The sequence below is a fragment of the Tripterygium wilfordii genome, chromosome 18 (assembly GCF_013401445.1).
Source record: "Tripterygium wilfordii isolate XIE 37 chromosome 18, ASM1340144v1, whole genome shotgun sequence".
In the NCBI taxonomy this organism is placed as follows: Eukaryota; Viridiplantae; Streptophyta; class Magnoliopsida; order Celastrales; family Celastraceae; genus Tripterygium; species Tripterygium wilfordii.
The window spans coordinates 2,002,334-2,021,654 of NC_052249.1; the positions used below are offsets into that span (position 1 = coordinate 2,002,334).

The 19,321-nt window shown below is 38.3% G+C and overlaps 5 protein-coding genes across 5 annotated transcripts; 1 reads left to right on the forward strand and 4 right to left on the reverse strand.

Moving 5' to 3' along the window:
• Positions 1-208: 208 nt before the first annotated feature.
• Positions 209-5,951, forward strand: LOC119984739. Its single transcript, XM_038828826.1, has 6 exons — positions 209-340; positions 888-1,159; positions 1,243-1,894; positions 2,004-2,203; positions 2,869-3,113; positions 4,010-5,951. Exons 2-6 carry the CDS (start codon positions 888-890, stop codon positions 5,671-5,673), a joined length of 3,033 nt encoding a protein of 1,010 aa, XP_038684754.1. The 5' UTR covers positions 209-340; the 3' UTR covers positions 5,674-5,951.
• An 800-nt stretch (positions 5,952-6,751) lies between these two features.
• LOC119983617 lies at positions 6,752-9,150 on the reverse strand. Its single transcript, XM_038827303.1, has 4 exons — positions 8,640-9,150; positions 7,720-7,878; positions 7,492-7,600; positions 6,752-7,197 (listed from the first exon to the last, which is right to left on the reverse strand). The coding sequence occupies exons 1-4, from the start codon at positions 8,967-8,969 to the stop codon at positions 6,950-6,952; spliced, it is 846 nt and encodes a 281-aa protein (XP_038683231.1). The 5' UTR covers positions 8,970-9,150; the 3' UTR covers positions 6,752-6,949.
• A 938-nt stretch (positions 9,151-10,088) lies between these two features.
• On the reverse strand, positions 10,089-11,749 carry LOC119984590 (hydroquinone glucosyltransferase-like). Its single transcript, XM_038828606.1, has one exon. The coding sequence runs from the start codon at positions 11,681-11,683 to the stop codon at positions 10,262-10,264; it is 1,422 nt and encodes a 473-aa protein (XP_038684534.1). The 5' UTR covers positions 11,684-11,749; the 3' UTR covers positions 10,089-10,261.
• Positions 11,750-13,071: 1,322 nt separating this feature from the next.
• Positions 13,072-14,947, reverse strand: LOC119983355 (hydroquinone glucosyltransferase-like). Its single transcript, XM_038827030.1, has one exon. It carries the CDS (start codon positions 14,701-14,703, stop codon positions 13,282-13,284), a length of 1,422 nt encoding a protein of 473 aa, XP_038682958.1. The 5' UTR covers positions 14,704-14,947; the 3' UTR covers positions 13,072-13,281.
• A 1,624-nt stretch (positions 14,948-16,571) lies between these two features.
• On the reverse strand, positions 16,572-19,102 carry LOC119984318 (MATH domain and coiled-coil domain-containing protein At2g01790-like). Its single transcript, XM_038828186.1, has 6 exons — positions 18,619-19,102; positions 18,260-18,398; positions 17,853-18,022; positions 17,429-17,714; positions 17,155-17,331; positions 16,572-16,942 (listed from the first exon to the last, which is right to left on the reverse strand). Exons 1-6 carry the CDS (start codon positions 18,632-18,634, stop codon positions 16,771-16,773), a joined length of 960 nt encoding a protein of 319 aa, XP_038684114.1. The 5' UTR covers positions 18,635-19,102; the 3' UTR covers positions 16,572-16,770.
• Between the last annotated feature and the right edge of the window lie 219 nt (positions 19,103-19,321).

Sequence of the window (19,321 nt, forward strand, 5' to 3'; positions counted from 1 at the left end):
AAATCCCTAAGTCATGCATGGCCAAAATTTCTTACCGGGCCGGCCCATTTGGGTCTGGATCCCGAGTCCAGTTCGATTTACTAATTTTGTGCCAGCCGTGGCCGGGCCATACCGGTCTCATAGGCCCGTTCGACATCCCTAATCAGACGCGACTCTTCAGTCTTCAAGGTTAGCCACGGAAGACGGTGGCAAAGATGTAAAATCTCCCTGCTTTCTGGTTTTGTTCCCTTCTTACTTCTCACCGTCTGCCATTTTTTCCGTCGCTCACAGAAGGCGGCAACAACGTTCTTCCTCCATTACTCGACAGGAAACCTGAAATTAGTCTTAGACGCACATATAGGTATTTGTGTCTTTATTCTTTCTTTCTTTCTTCTTTTGAGTGTCAAGACTCTTCATTTCCGTGGAATGAGAATTATAAAACCTTGATACTGAATTGGGTTAGTGTAGTTTTCTTTACTTGCTTGATGGGATTTAAGTTTGGATTGGAGTTTCTTATGATTGTTTTTGGGTCTTAATAATATTTTTGAAGCAGAAGTTGCTATGGAAATCGTTGGGTTTTGATTTTTCTTTTCCATAGATGCTTGGTGAATTCTCCTTTCTTTCCATTGCATCCATTTTTCATATATAGCTTTCTGTGTCTGATAGGTTTCATTTGATTGATACTCAAGTTTGTATTGATGATTTTCTTTTTGTTTGTTCATATAGAGCTTTCTTATATTATTGTTTCTTTTTACTTGCTGTAATTTGATTTTATGTTTTAAAGTGTGAGAATAATCTGAGGGTTATACCCATCCAGCAGTCTGTCAATGTCATTACTGATTATTAACATGTAGTATTGCTAATTTTGTTAGGATTATTTAGTATGATTTCTTTTCTGTTCATTGCAGATGGCCAGATGGGATGAGATTTTTTCACTTCCTGTACAAAACCCACCAAATTTGGAGTTTTCTTCTGCTGAACTTGTTTGGTCAAAGGTGGAAGGCTGGCGTGACAAGCTAGACAGGGTTGCTTTAATCCCCTTTTCTAGGGTGGATGATTTTGTGAGGGGTGAAGCTGCAAATAAGGACTGTCCATCGAGATTTCATGTAGAAGCAAGGCGACGCCGGCCTTCTCAAATGCCTTACAAGGCAAAGGTTGATGGCATTCTCGAGTATATACTGTAAGTTCCTCTTTAATTACTAGCATTTTGCCTACTAAGTGTTCCTTTGGCTTCTGACTCTAGTGATTCTTTTGAATCTGCAGGTATTGGTGTTCCTTTGGACCTGATGACCATAGAAAAGGAGGCACGGTTCGGCCCAGCAGGAGTACTTACATACCAAAGAAGAAAAATGCTGGTCGACCAAATACTAAGAGAGGGTGCACCTGCCACTTCATTGTGAAACGTTTGATTGCTGAGCCATCTGTAGCTCTTATTGTATATAATCATGAAAAGCATGTGGATAAGAAAGGTATACCATGCCATGGCGCACTGGACAAGATGGCTGCTGGTACACGTGCTATGTTTGCTCCATACATCTCAGAGGATCTTCGTCTTCGTGTATTATCCTTGTTACATGTTGGTGTTTCAGTAGAGACCATAATGCAGAGACACAATGAATTTGTGGACAAACAGGGAGGTCCATGTAATCGTGATGACCTTTTAACTCATAGGTATGTTCGGAGACAAGAGAGGAGCATTCGGCGCTCTAAGTATGAGCTGGATCCAGATGATGCAGTTAGCATTAGTATGTGGGTTGAAAGCCACCAGAGTCATGTATTCTTCTTCAAGGATTTCTCTGATTCGGATCCTTTCACATTAGGCATTCAAACAGAGTGGCAATTACAGCAAATGATTCGGTTTGGCAATTGCAACCTTGTGGCTTCTGATTCAAGGTTTGGGACTAACAAATTGAAGGTTTGTAAATTATTAGTTTCTATAACATAGTCCTGCTAATTGGTGCTGTCAGCTGGCTTGCAGATTCCTCAGAAGCTAATAAGCTTGTAAATGCATGTTTTTTTTTCAGTATCCCATTCACAGTCTCATTGTGTTCAACTCTGATAACAAGGCTATCCCAGTAGCGTGGATAATCACACCGAGATTTTCTAGTGCAGATACACATAAGTGGATGATGGCTCTCTACAATAGAATTCGTGCAAAAGATCCTACATGGAAGTTGGCTGGGTTTATTGTGGACGATCCTTCAGCCGATGTACTTACAATAAGGTTGGCTGCCATTGAATTGAGTTACTATATTTATGTGTGCCTAAAATGTGTTTTATGTTTGAATTTAAAACAAGCATTTAACATTTTGTGTAGAGACATTCTAAGGGTCCTACGGGATCTGGTTGTGTGATTGCTTTGTCATCCTGCTTACTTTTTTTTTGTTGTCATGGGTCTTCCCCACTTCCTATCTTCTATAGCTCTATACTTCTCAATTAATTGGATTCTTGTTCTATATATCAGCAGCTGGGAAAGAATCATGCCCCTTAAGATTGTGAGTTTTTATTGTACATCCTTTCCTGCTAAAGGTGGTTTGTTGATTTAGATTGTCGAGTTGATGCATTATCTCTTGTGCATTGTTGTTTCTTTGAAATTCTTTGGTAGATGCTTAACTAGTTGAACTTTAATGCATAGAAATTAGAAAGTGTGCAATCTTGTTGACTTGTAAAAGGTTTACATTCTCTTCAATGCATGTATATCATTTTAGGTTCCTTACTCTATTCAATTAGATGACCTTGGACAATTAATGTCCGAGAGGGGGAAGACCGAAGATGGCTTATTGTCCTGGTGCATGCCATCGTAGTGTGATTATATCTAACATTTCTTATCTATTTTTTTTTAACGGATGCTACTTTTTTAAACCAGCTCCTTTGTCTATTTAAACTCAGGGATGTATTTCAGTGCTCTGTATTGATATCCTTTTGGCGAGTACGCCGTGAGTGGCAAAAGAACTTATTGAAGAGATGTTCGGGGACACAGATGTCTATTCAGATAGCAAAAAGGCTTGGAGAGGTAGTGGATGACATATGCAGAGGAAATGGAACTGTTGATCTGTTTAATACTTTAATGGAAGATTTTGTTGATGCATCTGATTTTATGGACTATTTCAAGGCAATCTGGTATCCTCGACTAGGTCAGTCGCATGTTACTTGCTTTCAAATTTCACGATTTAGCTCTGCTTGCTAACATTTGCATCTATTACTGAATTAGATCTAAGTGACTAGTCCCACATTTTATTTGGATGTATCTTTTATATGTATTGGTAAGTACATATGCCAGCGTGTCCCTATCAAAAATAAAATCAAATTGAAGATGCTATGTTTTATGGTTTCTTCGCTCTTAACTTTACTGTCCTTCTTTCTGTCTCATGCAATTAATGCCCTGGTTCCACTGCAGCACCAAGACTATGTGCAGTTGAACCACACTATCCTAGCCCACCGTCGCTGTCATCATCACAGCACCACCAAAATCGTTACCTTGATCCCATTGAATTGTCTCTCCAATAAAATAAGAACTAGAGTTTTTGTAATAGGTATGGAGTTGTAGACAAGAACATGGTCAGCATTTGCTTGCTCGATTGAATGCAAGATATATACCACTTTTATTCTTGTGGTTATTTTGTTTGGATCTCATTTAATTTGGCGTTAATTAGCTTGGTGTTTTGGTTGGAGATGAGAATTGGGAACCTTAGTCATCCCTGGCATAGGTATTCTGGGACATGGATTTTTCTGGCAAGTTGGGAATGGAGAAGTTAAAGACGCCCTACATGAAGTGCTATGATTTACACTTAATGGCCTATAAATTTGACTATGAACAGTAGATTTTGTGCTGATGGGGGTCAAGTGTTATGGGAGTGTTTATTAGGGTGATGATATAAGAACGAAGGCTAACAGTTAATGAACAATATCAAACGTAGGCATTCAGAGTGTATTCAGGGATATGACTGAGCTTGGGATTTTATTGGGTTTTTTTTTTTGTTTGACCCTTTCCTTTTATCAGAATTTGAAAGCTGAATTTCTTTGATCTCAGGAATTTGGACCACTGCATTAAAAACTATTCCACTGGCTAGCCAGGAGACTTGTGCAGCATTGGAGTTTTACCACAACCAGCTGAAGCTAAGATTATTGAATGAAAAGGACCCTGGTGTTTATCAACGCGCTGATTGGTTGGTTGATAAGTTGGGTACCAAAGTGCATTCCTACTTCTGGCTTGATGAGTACTCAGGGAAGGATGATTTTGCAAGATACTGGAAAGATGAATGGATTAGTGGTTTGACATCTTGGCGTAAAGCACTGAAAATCTCTGACTCGGATGTCGTCGTGGAAGGTAGATGTGCAAAAATTACTGATCATTGTGATCGAAACATCACCTATATTGTTTGGAACCCTGGTTCAGAGTTTGCTATTTGTAACTGCACCTGGGCAGAAATGGGCAACCTGTGCGAGCATGTGATCAAACTTATAAAACTATTTCGCGATAAAGGGCATACTAAGCCATCTATTACCATGTTTCAGTACAACCGGACCTTGTTTGATACGCTATTCTGCTCACCACATGATTCCGTGTTTCGTGATCATGCTGTTTCCTTAGCAGTCTCTATACAGAAGCAATTAGGTGCACTAGTTGATTTGGAAAGTAGCCACACTACTGCGAATCCCACTCAGAAACTAGCCGAAGTACCTATTGAGCAACAAACTTCTAATCAAGATAGAGAGTTAGTGAGTGAGAATGACTTTATGGATGAGGATGTGCCATCACAATATAAGAATGCTTGTGCTGGCGGAAATGATGGCTGTGAAGATAGTATAGGTGATATTCATAGTGGTAGTGCAAATGGCACTGGCATCGAGACTGACGGAGAAGAAGGTGCTTGTGCTGAGATGGATATTGATCCATTTACCATCTGCATTTCTCCCGCCAGTTTAGTCTCTGTTGATGAGGGTGTATCTGGAAATCTTCTCTCAGAAAATGCAGATGTGGTTACGGATATAGGCGATAATGGGGGCAGAATTACGATTTTGGAAGATGATGCATTCACTAACAAAAATTGTTTTGAAGAAGGTATATTGAGCCGGGATAGCTTTCAAACTATGAAATACGTGAAACTGCCCGCCAATGATGCCCCTGCTTCTGCAACAGAGTTTCTGGAACAGTGCATGATGACCCATCAGGATAGTGTTTGCAGCACTGATGCTGGGCCATCAAAAGCTTCCAGCACAGCTGATGCTGCTGACTTATCGGACAACACATCTCCATTCCCTGTGCAAACTGAATCAAAAGTGGCTGAACCTTCAGGTGCTATCATAGAAAACCAAGGGACACAGTTTGAACGAGAGAATGTAAGCTTGGCTAAGGATCATTTCTGTACAGATGGTGCTATTTCGTTTGATGGAGTTTCCAATGAGAAAAGAGATTGTTCAAATGGCGGTCATGATATGTTGCATTCAGAATCACTGCCCAAACAACCATTGGTGAGTGCTGGAGATGAGGAAGCTGCTTCCTGTGAGAAGTTATCTTCGTCTGACAAATCCGTTTTGAGTGTATGCGAACTTCAAGAAGGTGTCAAGAGTGATAACGCTGATAACGCAGATGCCAACAACTTAGAGACTGGCGGTAGCACTGTTTCCGCCACTAGTTGCATTAAAAAGCCATCTTTAACTGAGAAATTATCTCCAGTCGAACGCAAGCTTTGAGAGGCTCCTGACAATGGAAATGGGTGTGGTAGTGTCGACAGTGATATTACCAGCCATTTATAGGAGGCTACTGGTACTATTACGGGGACGAGCAATCTCAAGTTTAGTCTGACAAATCTCAAACAGAGGCAATGTCACTGCATCATGGCTAATATTTTGACTATTGCCTGCTCATTTTTCATGCACATATATATAGTTATAGTTATGAATTACACTTTCAGGAATGCAGGAAGTATCTTTTGTTACAGGGTTTATTTACTTTGAGCCCCGTTGATTGAGATGGAACTTTTTCCTCCCTCTTAGCCTAAATTTTCTGAAGGTATATACATGAACTTCTCGCAGTATTTTGGAAATATTATAAAGAGCAATTTATGAGAACAGAAAATGTGGAATTAAGGGAAGTTTCTGTGATGTAAATATTACCTTGAGCATGTTTTTAGTTAACACTTTAAAATTTATTATTTTTTTCTTTTCTACAAATTTATAATCTGTAGAAATTTATGAGGCACAAGGGCAAACATGTCATTTACCAGCCATTTTGGGGTTAGTGCACGGTGGTAGGGTGTAACCGACTTAACCGTCACTTCTTTCAAAAGACGAACAGAGAAAAATAAAACCCAGAGACTCAGAAAAGGCACATTGAAGAAGATTTCTCAATGAATTTGAAACGGAGAGACCAGTAATTGTCTCTTTCAATCACTTCAAACGGATCTCTTCGTGGGTTTCGAAGGGTCTTCTTTCCTCAAGATTCCACAACCCCAATCAGGCCCTGCATTCTCAGCAGAAAGTCAAGAGCTCTTGTCCAGACTCCAGGATCCTTATTTTCTCGACATGTTCGGACAGGCACACGCTCCTGTGGTAAGTTGTACAAGTGTGCTGCTGCTGCTGCTGCGGCATGGAAGTAGCAACAACCCTGCAACCCCATTTACCAGTGTAACAAATTAAATACTTAGATGGCATTCTCCCAGTGTGTCTCCTTTCACCTATTATTTACACTGCAAATATAGCAGCATTTCTCATTTCTAGCAATCAAAACAAAAAATGAATCACTTCCATGAAAGTCTTTCTGCTAATTTTACCTGTAAACAAGAGCAGAATTTTCCATTTCTATAAATCAAAACACAAATGAATCATACGAACTTCAAAGAAAATAAAACCAGTTGTCTGCTGATAGTTTTACAATCAATGGATCTGAAATTGTAATTTCTCTCAATAAATGACTTGAAAATAAATCCAGGCAAATTCACCAAAGAAAACAACTGTTTTGAGTCGGACATTATTTCGACCACGTTTGGGATAGAGGTTCTGTTTGAACATTTTCCACTTTGTCATCATTTGTTGTGCTCCCTGGTAAATAACCAATTCCAGTTTGACCTGGATTTGTAAGCACCTCAAAGTCTCCAGCAGTTTTGGCCTGCTCCTTGTTAGATATCGGTCTTCTTAGCTCTGCAAAGGCACAATAATCTACTTCATACACAGTTGCGCCCTTCAAGAACGCCGAGACAGCAACACCAACTCCTTCCCCTATGTATGCAAAACAGAATAAGTGCCATGAGCTTTGAGCAAAAAATATTCTGTGTTGATCATTAGGAACCAAGAACTTTTAAAAGAAGAATGATAACCAGGACACCAAATGAGTCAGTCAGAGTGCCAAAGACAATAAAGCCAAAACAGGAAAAATTGCAAAGAAAATCTTTGAATTCATTAGATCAATCATCAATGTGTGAGAACAAGAAAACTCCATGTTTTTGTGTTTTTGTTCGAAATGGTCCCACAAAAATGAAGTTCAAGAAAAGCGCAACAGATTATGTAGCTCACCATGTGTGACAAGGAGCAAGTTTTCTGAAGGGTATTTATCTGCAAGAGCTTTGATGATTTGTTCATATCTACTCCTTGCACCAGCCACAGTCTCTTCCCACTCGGGCAACTATAGTTCAAATCAAAGGATCCTATGTAAGCCATGACAACTGTGCTACACATTCATGTTTGAACACATATAACATGAAATTCTTCTGAAATGAAGAACATGGAAGGGTTGTGGCATACCTCTTTGTACACTCGTTCGACAGAATGGTCCACAGTCCCAGCAGGTAACGCTGCTTCAATCTCTGAGATGTTGAAACCAAAGTTGCCATCTCTGGGTGCATAATCATTTCTTATGGCTTCCCTATTCAACATCTCACATAATCCGTACTCAACTGAGACCTGAACAATGTAAGATGGAAGATCAAAGCGAAGCCAAATATACTAATGTACCCAACTGTTAACGGCAAAAATTCTTCATCTTGGACTTCTTCAGATACTATTTAAAGGTGAAATTTGATTCCTAAACTGCATTAGTGACATACCTAGTAATGCTAATAACTCGATTAAGTTCATTCTCGAAAAAAAAAATATATATATATATATTACCAATTTTTAACCCCGGAAAACTTTGGATAGACAAGACAACACCAATTCTCAATGATAACTACTTGTGTCACTCAAAAAGGAGTAGACTTACTCTCTCTTCTAGCCATTTATGGTCTATACCAACCTCAGCTACTTTCGTTTCTAACAAAAAATAACAAACACCAATGAAAAAAAACAACCTTAATCTCAAAAAGTTTGGATTGACATTATAAGGATCAAAATATACTTGAGTCCACTGACTGAATTCTCTTTGCCACTCAAATCCTGTCTATGTTAATACTTTCTACAAATTGTATTTTGTCCGTTTCATTGCCTGCTACATGTATTCATTTAAATCCCAACCCAAAGCAAAAGTAACGACATAGCTTAATGACAAATATTTTCCATTGATTCTGATCAAAATTAACCAAAAAAAGAAAAGATTGCAAATTTATAATGTATTTCCACAAATCAGAACAACCCACGAATGTTTTCTTTTCATTCAGTTGTCTTCAAACACAAATCACTCGAAACAAAAACAATAGGCAGTGATATCTATTTTGATCTGATCTGACCTTGATTTTGGAGGCATCAATCGAGACTTCATCGGAGATGGTGGCGTTGGGGTCATCATCGACGGCGCAGAGTGCAGAGACAACCTCGGAAGCAGTCTGGACGCATCGGATAAAAGGGGATACGAATACCCGGTGGATCGGGAATCCGAGATAAGTCCGGAGCTTCCTACCCGTACAAAAAGCCCTGACTCGACCCTTCTCCACCAGAGGCGGGTCCCAAGGCCTGTCCGTCGTCGTCACCCAAAGTGGCTCGAAGTTATCTATTCGGTCACCGTGCCTCATCACGACGACGCTCTGGTGCGACTCCACCTGCTCCTTCTTGTTCTCCATGGTTTTGACTCCTAATTTTGGATCTGCTTGTGAGTTTTCCTCCCCTTTTAAAAGGTGATTTCGGTTTTATAGGATCCAACAACGTGGAAATAGAGACAGCGTGAACGTTACAAGAAATGCCGGAGTGTTCTGTGGTTGCGTACAGGAAACTCTACCATTGTCCTTCCCTTGCAAAATTCAAATTCTTCCATGGGAATGTAGTATACTAATATGACTGTATATATTCTTTTTCAGGGAATAAGTGTATGCATATACATATATTTTGTTTTATCATGTCGTGTACAATTATATCGTTAAAGTCACAATTTATTCGGCTGACATGTTATTCAATTACATCTCGGTATTATTTGGTGTTAGTCGGTGTTTATTGCTCTGTTTTGTAACTTTTGGGTTAGAATTTGTAAATTTATAAATTATTAATGTTTGGTTGGTGGAGTAATTGTTGGGTTTAAATTATTTTTTTATAAAAAAGAAGTCACAAAGGTACATGTACTTCCAATCATCTCATATGGTAAGATTTTGGCAAAAATCTGATTTGATGTTCTCTCACTCTCTTATGAAAAGTGGTTACATAACTTCGTGGTGTTATCAATCAATATGGGCAGAGAGATAGGACAGAATAAGGTGGGTTTATATAATAAATAGAATAAGTGTTTTAGAAAAGAAACCCTTACAACGTACTTCTCTCCTGTCATAGGGTGGAATTTGGCTACAATCCCACTTCATGTTCTTGCCAAACAATTTCCAAGAAGCTTTTTAGAAACTTGGGCCGCATTTGGTTAGTCGTGCGAGTGTTAATGGGAACGAAAACAGGAACGAGAATGGGAATAAAAATGAGAATTATTTGAAATCAAGGATTCCCCAACTTGCTGCTTTAGAGTGAAACAAATCGACATTAACAAAGAGATTTACGCCGGTTTCCGAATTCTGGCTGTACAGCGGGGCCTTCATCACTAACGGCTGCTCATGAAATCCCTTAACAACTTTGATTGTTTGGTCCATAACCTCCAAAGGAATCCTATGATTGTGTTGGTCCTCCCCTGCAATTCACCCAAAAACTGAGCTTGATATGAGATAAAGCTAAAAATTCACTACAAGTTGCACATTCGTAGATACAAATACAACGCTTATGGTAAAGGTTGTCAAAATCGAGATCTTACATAAAGGTTGGATTACAACAATCATTCAATTTTACAACAATTACATGATGGAATCAAGAAATTACAACAATCATAATTTTACAGACCGAAGCAGCACCAGATTTCTGGTATCGACAAAGGCAAATCGTGGGCTTAATCAATCTCTGTGTGATTTGTCCACTCCATTGCCAATTCTGAAATTGCATTTGGAGAATCCCCATCAATGGCTAGTGCCTTGGCAGCTGCTTCTTTCAAGCCACTCATAACTTCACACATTCTCTTCCTTTCTTCTCTTCCCATTAAATTCTTCACTACTTCTGATATCTCCTCCCTCACTACTAATCCATTTTCACCAACTTTAGGCCTGATAGCCACCTTGATGTCATTTGTTAGCAACACTGCATTCATTTTCTGCTCCGCAAAGAGTGGCCAAGCAATCATTGGAACTCCATTGACGATGCTCTCAGAAACAGAATTCCAACCACAATGGGTTAGAAAACCACCAGTAGATTCATGACTTAGGATATGAATCTGCGGCGCCCAAGACGGCATTACTAGACCTCTCCCTTTGGTCCTTTCCAAGAACCCTCTCGGCAAGAAATCAAATGGGTCATTCTGACTTCGTATATTGAAATACGCCGCGTTGACAGATTCATCATTCGGGCTCTTCACAACCCACAAAAATGCATGCTCGCTCATTTCCAACCCAAAAGCTAGCTCATTCATTTGTTCAGTCGATAGCCTTCCACCGCTACCAAACGAGACAAATATAACAGATCCTTGTGCCTGATCGTCTAGCCATTTCAAGCAATAGAAGACATCATCATTGTCAAGATTGTTTGTATCAATCCGGATAAGCGGTCCAATTGCATAAACAGAGGATTTACAGAGTGTTTTTTCTTGTAACACTTTGATGGTTCCCGGCTCCAACTCCTTGAAGGTGTTAACCATGATTCCCTTGGCTAAATGTAGCCTTTTTGTCATGGAAAGGAGCCATACATAATACTCAGATTTGAGGTCTTGTACACCCTCAAATAGATCATTTCCCTGGATTGGAATACACCCAGGAAGCTTTACAGGTTCAATTATGTCTCTGTACTCACATGAGACTAAATCATCAAGCGTTGGTAGATAGAGGAATAAAGACAAACACATGGCGCTCATTGAAAGGAAAACATACCATGGAACATTGAATTCCTCTGCAACATCAACAGTTTCAATAGCAAAAGCATCAGCAATAAAAACGACTAACTTGGTACTTGCAACTAAGGACTTGATCACTTGACGCAAAGGAGACAGAGAGAGTGATATGGCCCTTGAAATTAGGAGCGGCGGCGGGTCGTTCTCTGGCATGTCCTGGTACTGAACTGGAGGGAGAAAAATATGATTAATGGTTGAAGGGAGGCCATGTAGGGCCTCTATCATCGCATCTGGTGGAGACCCAATTGTGGGAATGATTAGTGTTGTGTGGAAGTTGTGGTGGTCGACGAGTTTCTTGGAGAATTCGATGAGGGAGATGAGATGACCAATTCCAATACTTGGAAGGATTGCAACATGGGGTGCTTCATCTTCCATTGATATCTTTGCTTTCTCTGATAAACTGAATATGTAAGGTCGTTGCTTTACCAAATGAAGTTCCTATGGTGGATGTTAGGGCTGTCATTATATTTCTTCTTTTGTGTTATTAAAAAAATATTTCATGCTTTGTATATATTCTTCCTTATTTTACCGTTGCCTTTGCTTTTCTTTTTCTTCGAATACATATATGCAGTTCATGAAATATTATTTATAGTTCATGCTTATCTTACTGGACAGTTACTTGCTTAATTGCTTTTGTAGGATGCTGCATGTTTCGGTGTTACTTGCTTAATTGCTTATCTTATTTGTACTGTATTTGCCTTTGCTCATCTTACTGGACAGTTACTTGCTTATTTGCCTTTGTTTGTCTTACTGGACAGTTACTTGCTTAATTGCTTATCTAATTTGTACTGTATTATTCTGCTTGCAGGCTGTAGTATTTTGTTGGAAGTGTTCTCTTGTTCCTCCTCTAGTCCTCTGTCACGTGAAGGTTGAAGCTGTAGGAGGAAATCTATTTTTTTGAAGCTGTTGATGTATAATATTATAATGTATTCACTATTTATGTAATAGTGTAATCTATATTGAGTATTAACTCAATGAAAATATGTAATTTTAATTGTTATTATTGTGTATTGTGTTGAACACTAGAACTGAATCACTGTTGGATAATGTCTGTAAGAAGCATATCTTCTTTTTTTCTTTATTTTTTTCCTGCGACAAGTCTATCATAGGTTTTCAGAATTGGTAAATTTATCAATTACCGATCTATCATTACCGATCGAACGGTATATCGACTCTAGCGGTAGCGATAGCAATAGCATTGTTTGAGTTGCCGAACGCATCGATATGGTAACAGTATTACGTGTTTGGTAACGATAACCGTTACCTTAACAGCCCTAGTCGGCTAGTCCTACTTCCTTTCTTTAATGAGGGAGAAAAATTAGTATTGTTCAAGGTTTTGAAAATCGGATCGGTCATCAAATCGAAATAATTTTCGGTTCATGGTTCAATAGTTCAACCACAACATATTGAATTATTATATATATTAAAATATTTCATATTTTATAATACTTACATTAATATAGAAATATATCAATAATGCCTCCATGCAAAAATTCACAATCATTTATAAGTTCTTAAGCACATTAAAAAAATGTAATATATCAAATGATAAAAAAATAAAAATAATTATTGTGTAATAAACTAATAATATGATCATTTCAATAAATTAAAAATTTTTAACAAATTTTTTTTTTTAAAACTTGAAACGTGTGTGTATATATATAGATACACACTTTAATATATATATCTACACATATATAATGTACATTATATGCATATGTAAGGAAACTTCTATAATACCATATATTCAAATAAATTGTTACTTTAAACGAAGAAAGTCCCATATCTTAGTTGGTTATAGCATTTCTTAATGAATGAGAGGTCATGAATTCAAACTCTACCAAGAGTAAAATTTACAACAATCATTCAATTTTACAACAATCACATGATGGAATCAAGAAATTACAACAATCACAATTTTACAGACCGAAACAGCACCAGATTTCTGGTATCGACAAAGGCAAACCGTGGGCTTAATCAATCTTCTTGTGATTTGTCCACTCCATTGCCAATTCTGAAAGTGCATTTGAAGAATCCCCATCAATGGCTAGTGCCTTGGCAGCTGCTTCTTTCAAGCCACTCATAACTTCACACATTCTCTTCCTTTCTTCTCCTCCCATTAAATTCTTCACTACCTCTGATATCTCCTCCCTCACTACTAATCCATTTTCACCAACTTTAGGCCTGATAGCCACCTTGATGTCATTTGTTAGCAACACTGCATTCATTTTCTGCTCCGCAAAGAGTGGCCAAGCAATCATTGGAACTCCATTGACGATGCTCTCAGAAACAGAATTCCAACCACAATGGGTTAGAAAACCACCAGTAGATGCATGACTTAGGATATGAGCCTGCGGCGCCCAAGACGGCATTACTAGACCTCTCCCTTCGGTCCTTCCCAAGAACCCTCTCGGCAAGAAATCAAATGGGTCATTCTGACTTTGTATACTGAAATACGTCCCGGTGACTGATTCATTGTTCGGGCTCTTCACAACCCACAAAAATGAATGCTCACTCATTTCCAACCCAAAAGCTAGCTCATTCATTTGTTCGTTCGATAGCGTTCCACCGCTACCAAACGAGACCAATATGACTGATCCTTGTGCCTGATCATCTAGCCATTTCAAGCAATTAGAGACATCATCATTGTCCAGATTGTTTGTACCCATCCGGACAAGTGGTCCAATTGCATAAACAGGGGATTTACAGAGTGTTTTCTCTTGGAACACTCTGATGGTTCCTGCCTCCAATTCCCTGAAGCTGTTAATCATGATTCCCTTGGCTAAAGGTAGCCTTTTTGTCATGGAAAGGAGCCATTGGTAATACTCAGATTTGTGGTCTTGTAACCCCGCAAATAGATCATTTCCATGGATTGGGATACACCCAGGAAGCTTTACAGGTTCAATTAAGTCTCTGTACTCACATGAGACTAATTCACTAAGCGTTGGTAAATAGAGTAATAAAGACAAACACATTGCGCTCAATGGGAGGTAAACATACCATGGAACATTGAATTCCTCTGCAACATCAACAAAGTCAATCGCAAAAGCATCAGCAATAAAACTGACTAACTTGGTAGTTGCAGATAAGGACTTGATCACTTGACGCAAAGGAGACAGAGAGAGTGATGTGGCCTTCACAATTAGGAGCCGCGTCGGGTCGTTCTTTGGCATGTCTTCGTACTGAACTGGAGGGAGAAAAATGTGATTAATGGTTGAAGGGAGGCCATGGAGGGCCTCTATCATGGCATCTGGTGGAGACCCAATTGTAGGAATGATTAATGTTATGTGAAAGTTGTGGTGGTGGACAAGTTTCTTGGAGAATTCGATGAGGGAGATGAGATGACCAATTCCAATACTTGGAAGGACTGCAACATGGGGTGCTTCATCTTCCATTGATGTTTTTGCTTTCTCGGATTAAGTTGGTTGCTTCAGACACTCCAACAATAATAAAGATTTAAATCAGACAACATATAAAAAAAAAAAACCTAGCCAATCCAATCCAAATCCTTATCTAACGTTATAAATATCTTCATGATAAATCTAATGTCCTGATCTTTTCCTAATACTTGAAACAGGGGCAGAAGAGGTCCCAGGCTCGTCTTGATGGCTAGCAAAGTCAATAGCATTGTGCGCAGGCCCACACCCCCTTGGTGGACGCGTGATAGTTTTTAGTTTTTTGATGAAAAATTGATGAAGATATGAGACCCACAAGAAGAATAAGTAATTGAATAGGATAAAATTGACGCTTGATTTGTCTCTGTGTTCTTTTTCTTGGTAGAGTTCAACACGGATTGTTCTTCTTCAAATACATGTAAGCGTCGTCATTAAGTGTCGAGGGTGTTGAGGGCAGACTCGAGTGGGCAGTGCAGCGGGAGACTGTGCTGTTGCTGGGTATGGCGCTCAGGCGGAGTTTGTGCATGAGTGGTGACGCTCATAGTATAGAGAGAAATCAAAGGGTTGTGTGCATTGAGAGAGAGCAAATGAGATAACTTTGTGGTGTATCTCTCGGATTTAACACATGTTTCTTGGTGATCTTAGGTCAATGATGATCTCGCATCCTTATATTGAATAACATTGTTTGAAATAGCATAACGACACTACACAGAGTAACATCTTTAATGAAAAAATAATTGACGCTACTGAAAGTAACGTGAAATGTCATTTTGCAAATTACTTACAAAATGTGCTATAGTGCCATATAATTTATAAAATAATGTTATTCATAAAACTAAACTCATTGCTGTCATCATTGAAAAAAGGATCAAACCATCCATCAAATCTTCAACAATAGAAAAGCATATTTGTTTGCCGGTGAATTCCCACTAAACAAAAGAAACTAGCAAGTATGTAGTTGACTTGAGCTCAATCATGGTCCTCCAATTGTCCCATCTCAATGCCTCTTTTTAAGACTTTTAGTTGTCATTCTTTTGTCTTTTTCCTCTTATTAATTTCTCCTTTTCATGTGAGAGGCCAAGCAAGTCACAAACTCCTAATTGTCATGAAGTGGCAACTAAAACGACTAATCATCAACTCTTTTTTTTTTTTTAATTGATGATTGATAATGATTTTATAGATAAGAGTACGACGGCATGAACAAATATGTATTGGTATATATGTAAATTTTATAACTAAGCGATAAACACATAATCAATGGTGGATTGAGGATCCGAATTCATCGAGAGCATAGTTAAGCAGCGGGGGTCATGGTTAGATTTGTTTTCTCGCGGTGAGCAAATGTAAAAAAAAGAGGGTAAATAACACTTGTGCAAAAGGCTTCCGCAGCAAGGAGATCGAAGACAAAAAAGATGTACGCAGACCTTATCCCCATATAAGATATGGAGAGGTTTCTAGGAATTGAACTTACAATGACACCAACTGAAAAAAATTATATTAGCAAAACCATGGCAGTGGAACAAGTTTTTTTGAAAAGGTCATAGACCTTAATATATTTCTGAGCCAACTTGAAGATCCAGAGAATGAGGCCAAAGGCACTCGAGCTATCTTTTATAATGACAGCTGAATCTCCTTCAAACATTGTATGTCTGAAACCCAATTCTCTAGCTAATTTAAGTTGTATTATTGATTTGATCAATCAATTTGGTGTAATTGTTTGTGGGTATAGGTGATTTTAACACAACACTCGTGATAGGTTGCGACCCTACATGATATCACATAATTGTTTTGGAACTTTGCGCATCTCCAGTAATCGTTAGGCTACATTGAAAACACAATGGCACAAACTGGAAAATTATATTAGCAAACCATGGGATTGGAACAATTACAGAAGGCTTGAAACATATATCATTCAGTTTCCATATCATTCGATTTCCATAAAAAAACAACCAACAAATTTACTGATACTTATGAACAAAAATCCTTAGCTTTACAGATATGGCATATTCTGAGATAATATCTAGTGCATTAGTCACCAAAAACAGTCCAAAAATCCAAATAGAAACCTCAAGATAAACTCTTAACATCAGACATGTAAAGAATTTCCGCTTCAACCATCAAACAATCATTCATGATAAGACCTTTCACTGATTTCTCGAGATTCTGCAGGGATATAAAATTCGGAAACCCCCATTCGAGGCTAGAGCGACCAAACCAAGCCTTGCCTACAAGAGAAGAGTTGGATCAACAGCTTCGATTAAAAAAATGTGCTTCAGGATGCACCCCCAAAAAACACATGCATCACAAGCATTACAAAACTGACCAGACAGTATATATTCTTTTGCTAGCCATGCTCAAAGTCAATGTCTTTGTGTCATATTGAACAGTATATGCTCACTTCTGTGTTTTTAGCAGAAAAAAGGGGTGAAGGATGGAAATGAGATGATTCACAATGAAGCCTTACCAATCCGTTCAGCATGTTCAGACTCTTGAATTTGGTTCCTTATTCGCAGCTTGTAACGAACAAACAATTTCTGGCAAGGAGCAAGGCTTACAATCTTACATAGGAAGAGGGAAAGGGATTTACCCTTGGGAATCCGATCACCTTTTGGATAAAGCGCCAACTTCCTGGATACAGTACAAATGGACACAATGCAATCTCTTAGTGTGTGCAACAGTTATCTTCAATCAAGAAGCAAGAATGTACAAATTGCGCAAGTTATACCATTTTGATCCTTCCACATTAAACACTCCAGACTCATAACATATCTTGTCTAACTTGGAAAAATCTTTTATCTTCCAGGTCATGAGATTGTTACGAGTGTACTTAATCATGGAAAGACACTCAAGTTTGCAACTGCTTTTGACAACAAAGATCTCCGCCCCAAATGTGCATGAATCCCCAACAAGGTATCCAGTAGATGCATTCTTCAAAGAGTCGAGGGACAGAAATTGAGCAAATCCCCATTCAGTCTTTATCGCATGGAATCGCTTCATAGAACCCTTACAACCTGTAGAATAAACTATTTGTATAAGCTAAACAAGAAAATGGACAGAAAATTAATGTGATGTTTTGCTCTCTCTCTCTCTCTCTCTTTTTCCTTAAAAAAAATTATGAAAGAACAGATTAAACCCCATTTCTACATCACCTTCGATGGTCAAGTATTTGTCTCGAATATGATCAAACACAAAAAATTTGAAAGTGGCATTAACCTCCCAGCAAGCAGGAAGCTTTTCTGTCTCTTTGATTACCAAATAAAGGAAGATGTGGTTGTCTGCATTGGCATTCTTTTTACCATTTGGATAGAATATCAAGCTCCTGCGTGGAGAATTACAAGTAAGAAAAAGCATTTTTCACTTGGTAAATATTTCTCAGGGAGTGTGAATCAAACCCATGTTTGAATTGAAATTGAGATACTGATGCAAGTTCTTCCTTTCTGAAGCAGATAGATTCATAGAGAATTACAAGTAAGAAAATGCATTTTTCACTTGAGTAACTACTAATCCATGACAGAAAAAATATATATATATAAGCAAGAAGAGAGATGGAACCCACCATTTGTAGCCCCCAACTTCAAAAACATCAGTTTCATATTTTTCAAGCTCTGCTTCCGCGAGAGAAGAGAAAGACTCTATCTTGAACATGAAGTGGGCAGGAGGAAGATCCCTTTCGTAACTTGTTTTTACTTCTGCATCTGTGAACATACATTCTCGTGTAAATGTCAGAAGACTTTAATCTAACAGAGGAAAATGGAGAAAATGCCCCTTTTTTTTTAACTTCTGACGACTAAAATAGCGGAGTCAAAATTACAAATACACACAAAGCACAAATACAAAGTAAATAGTGAATAGTGAATAGAATTTGAGCACATTGCGAATCCAACCAAGAGTACAGGAAGAAAACTGAAAGCATACCAAGACTATGATCCATAACCACAAAGCTTCAAGCTTTTCAAAGTTCTCTCCTTTACCCAAGTTACACTACTCGCTGTCCCTGTATGTGCTGATAAATAGAAAGAGAGATGCTATTCAGGGAGAGAGAAAGTAGGGATTAAACTCACAATCTCTTAACAATTTCTTTAAATAAACAAATAATCAAGCATGCTTGTAAATAAACCTAGAAAAATCCCTCTTTTATTTATACATAATTTATGTACTTTATGTTGGGGAATTAGACTCACTCTCATCCTTGAGTGACAATAGAGAAATTTAAACTGAGAAAAGCAACAATCAACAATACAAGATTTACGTGAAAAACCTCTAAACCCGAAAGAAAAACCACGGTCGTTCTCAAAAGACAATCAAAAGAAAATTCATTACGTCGAAAATTTGTACAATCACACACTCAATTTTATCTCACCAAGAAAAACCCAAGAATCTCAAGACATAAACCACTAGTATTTATAGTACCTAGGAGTCCCGCCCCAAGAAATTTCCAATTACAAATATGATTTCCTTCACATTCCTAACTAGAGACTAACTTGGAAAACAAGTTTTGTTCCAACCGGGACTCTTCCATAACACCTAATTTTTTATCAAAATTCCACACTTAAATGTTAATATTTGGAGCGCTGCACTTGATTATCCATGTAGCAACACAGAACAACTTACTGTACCA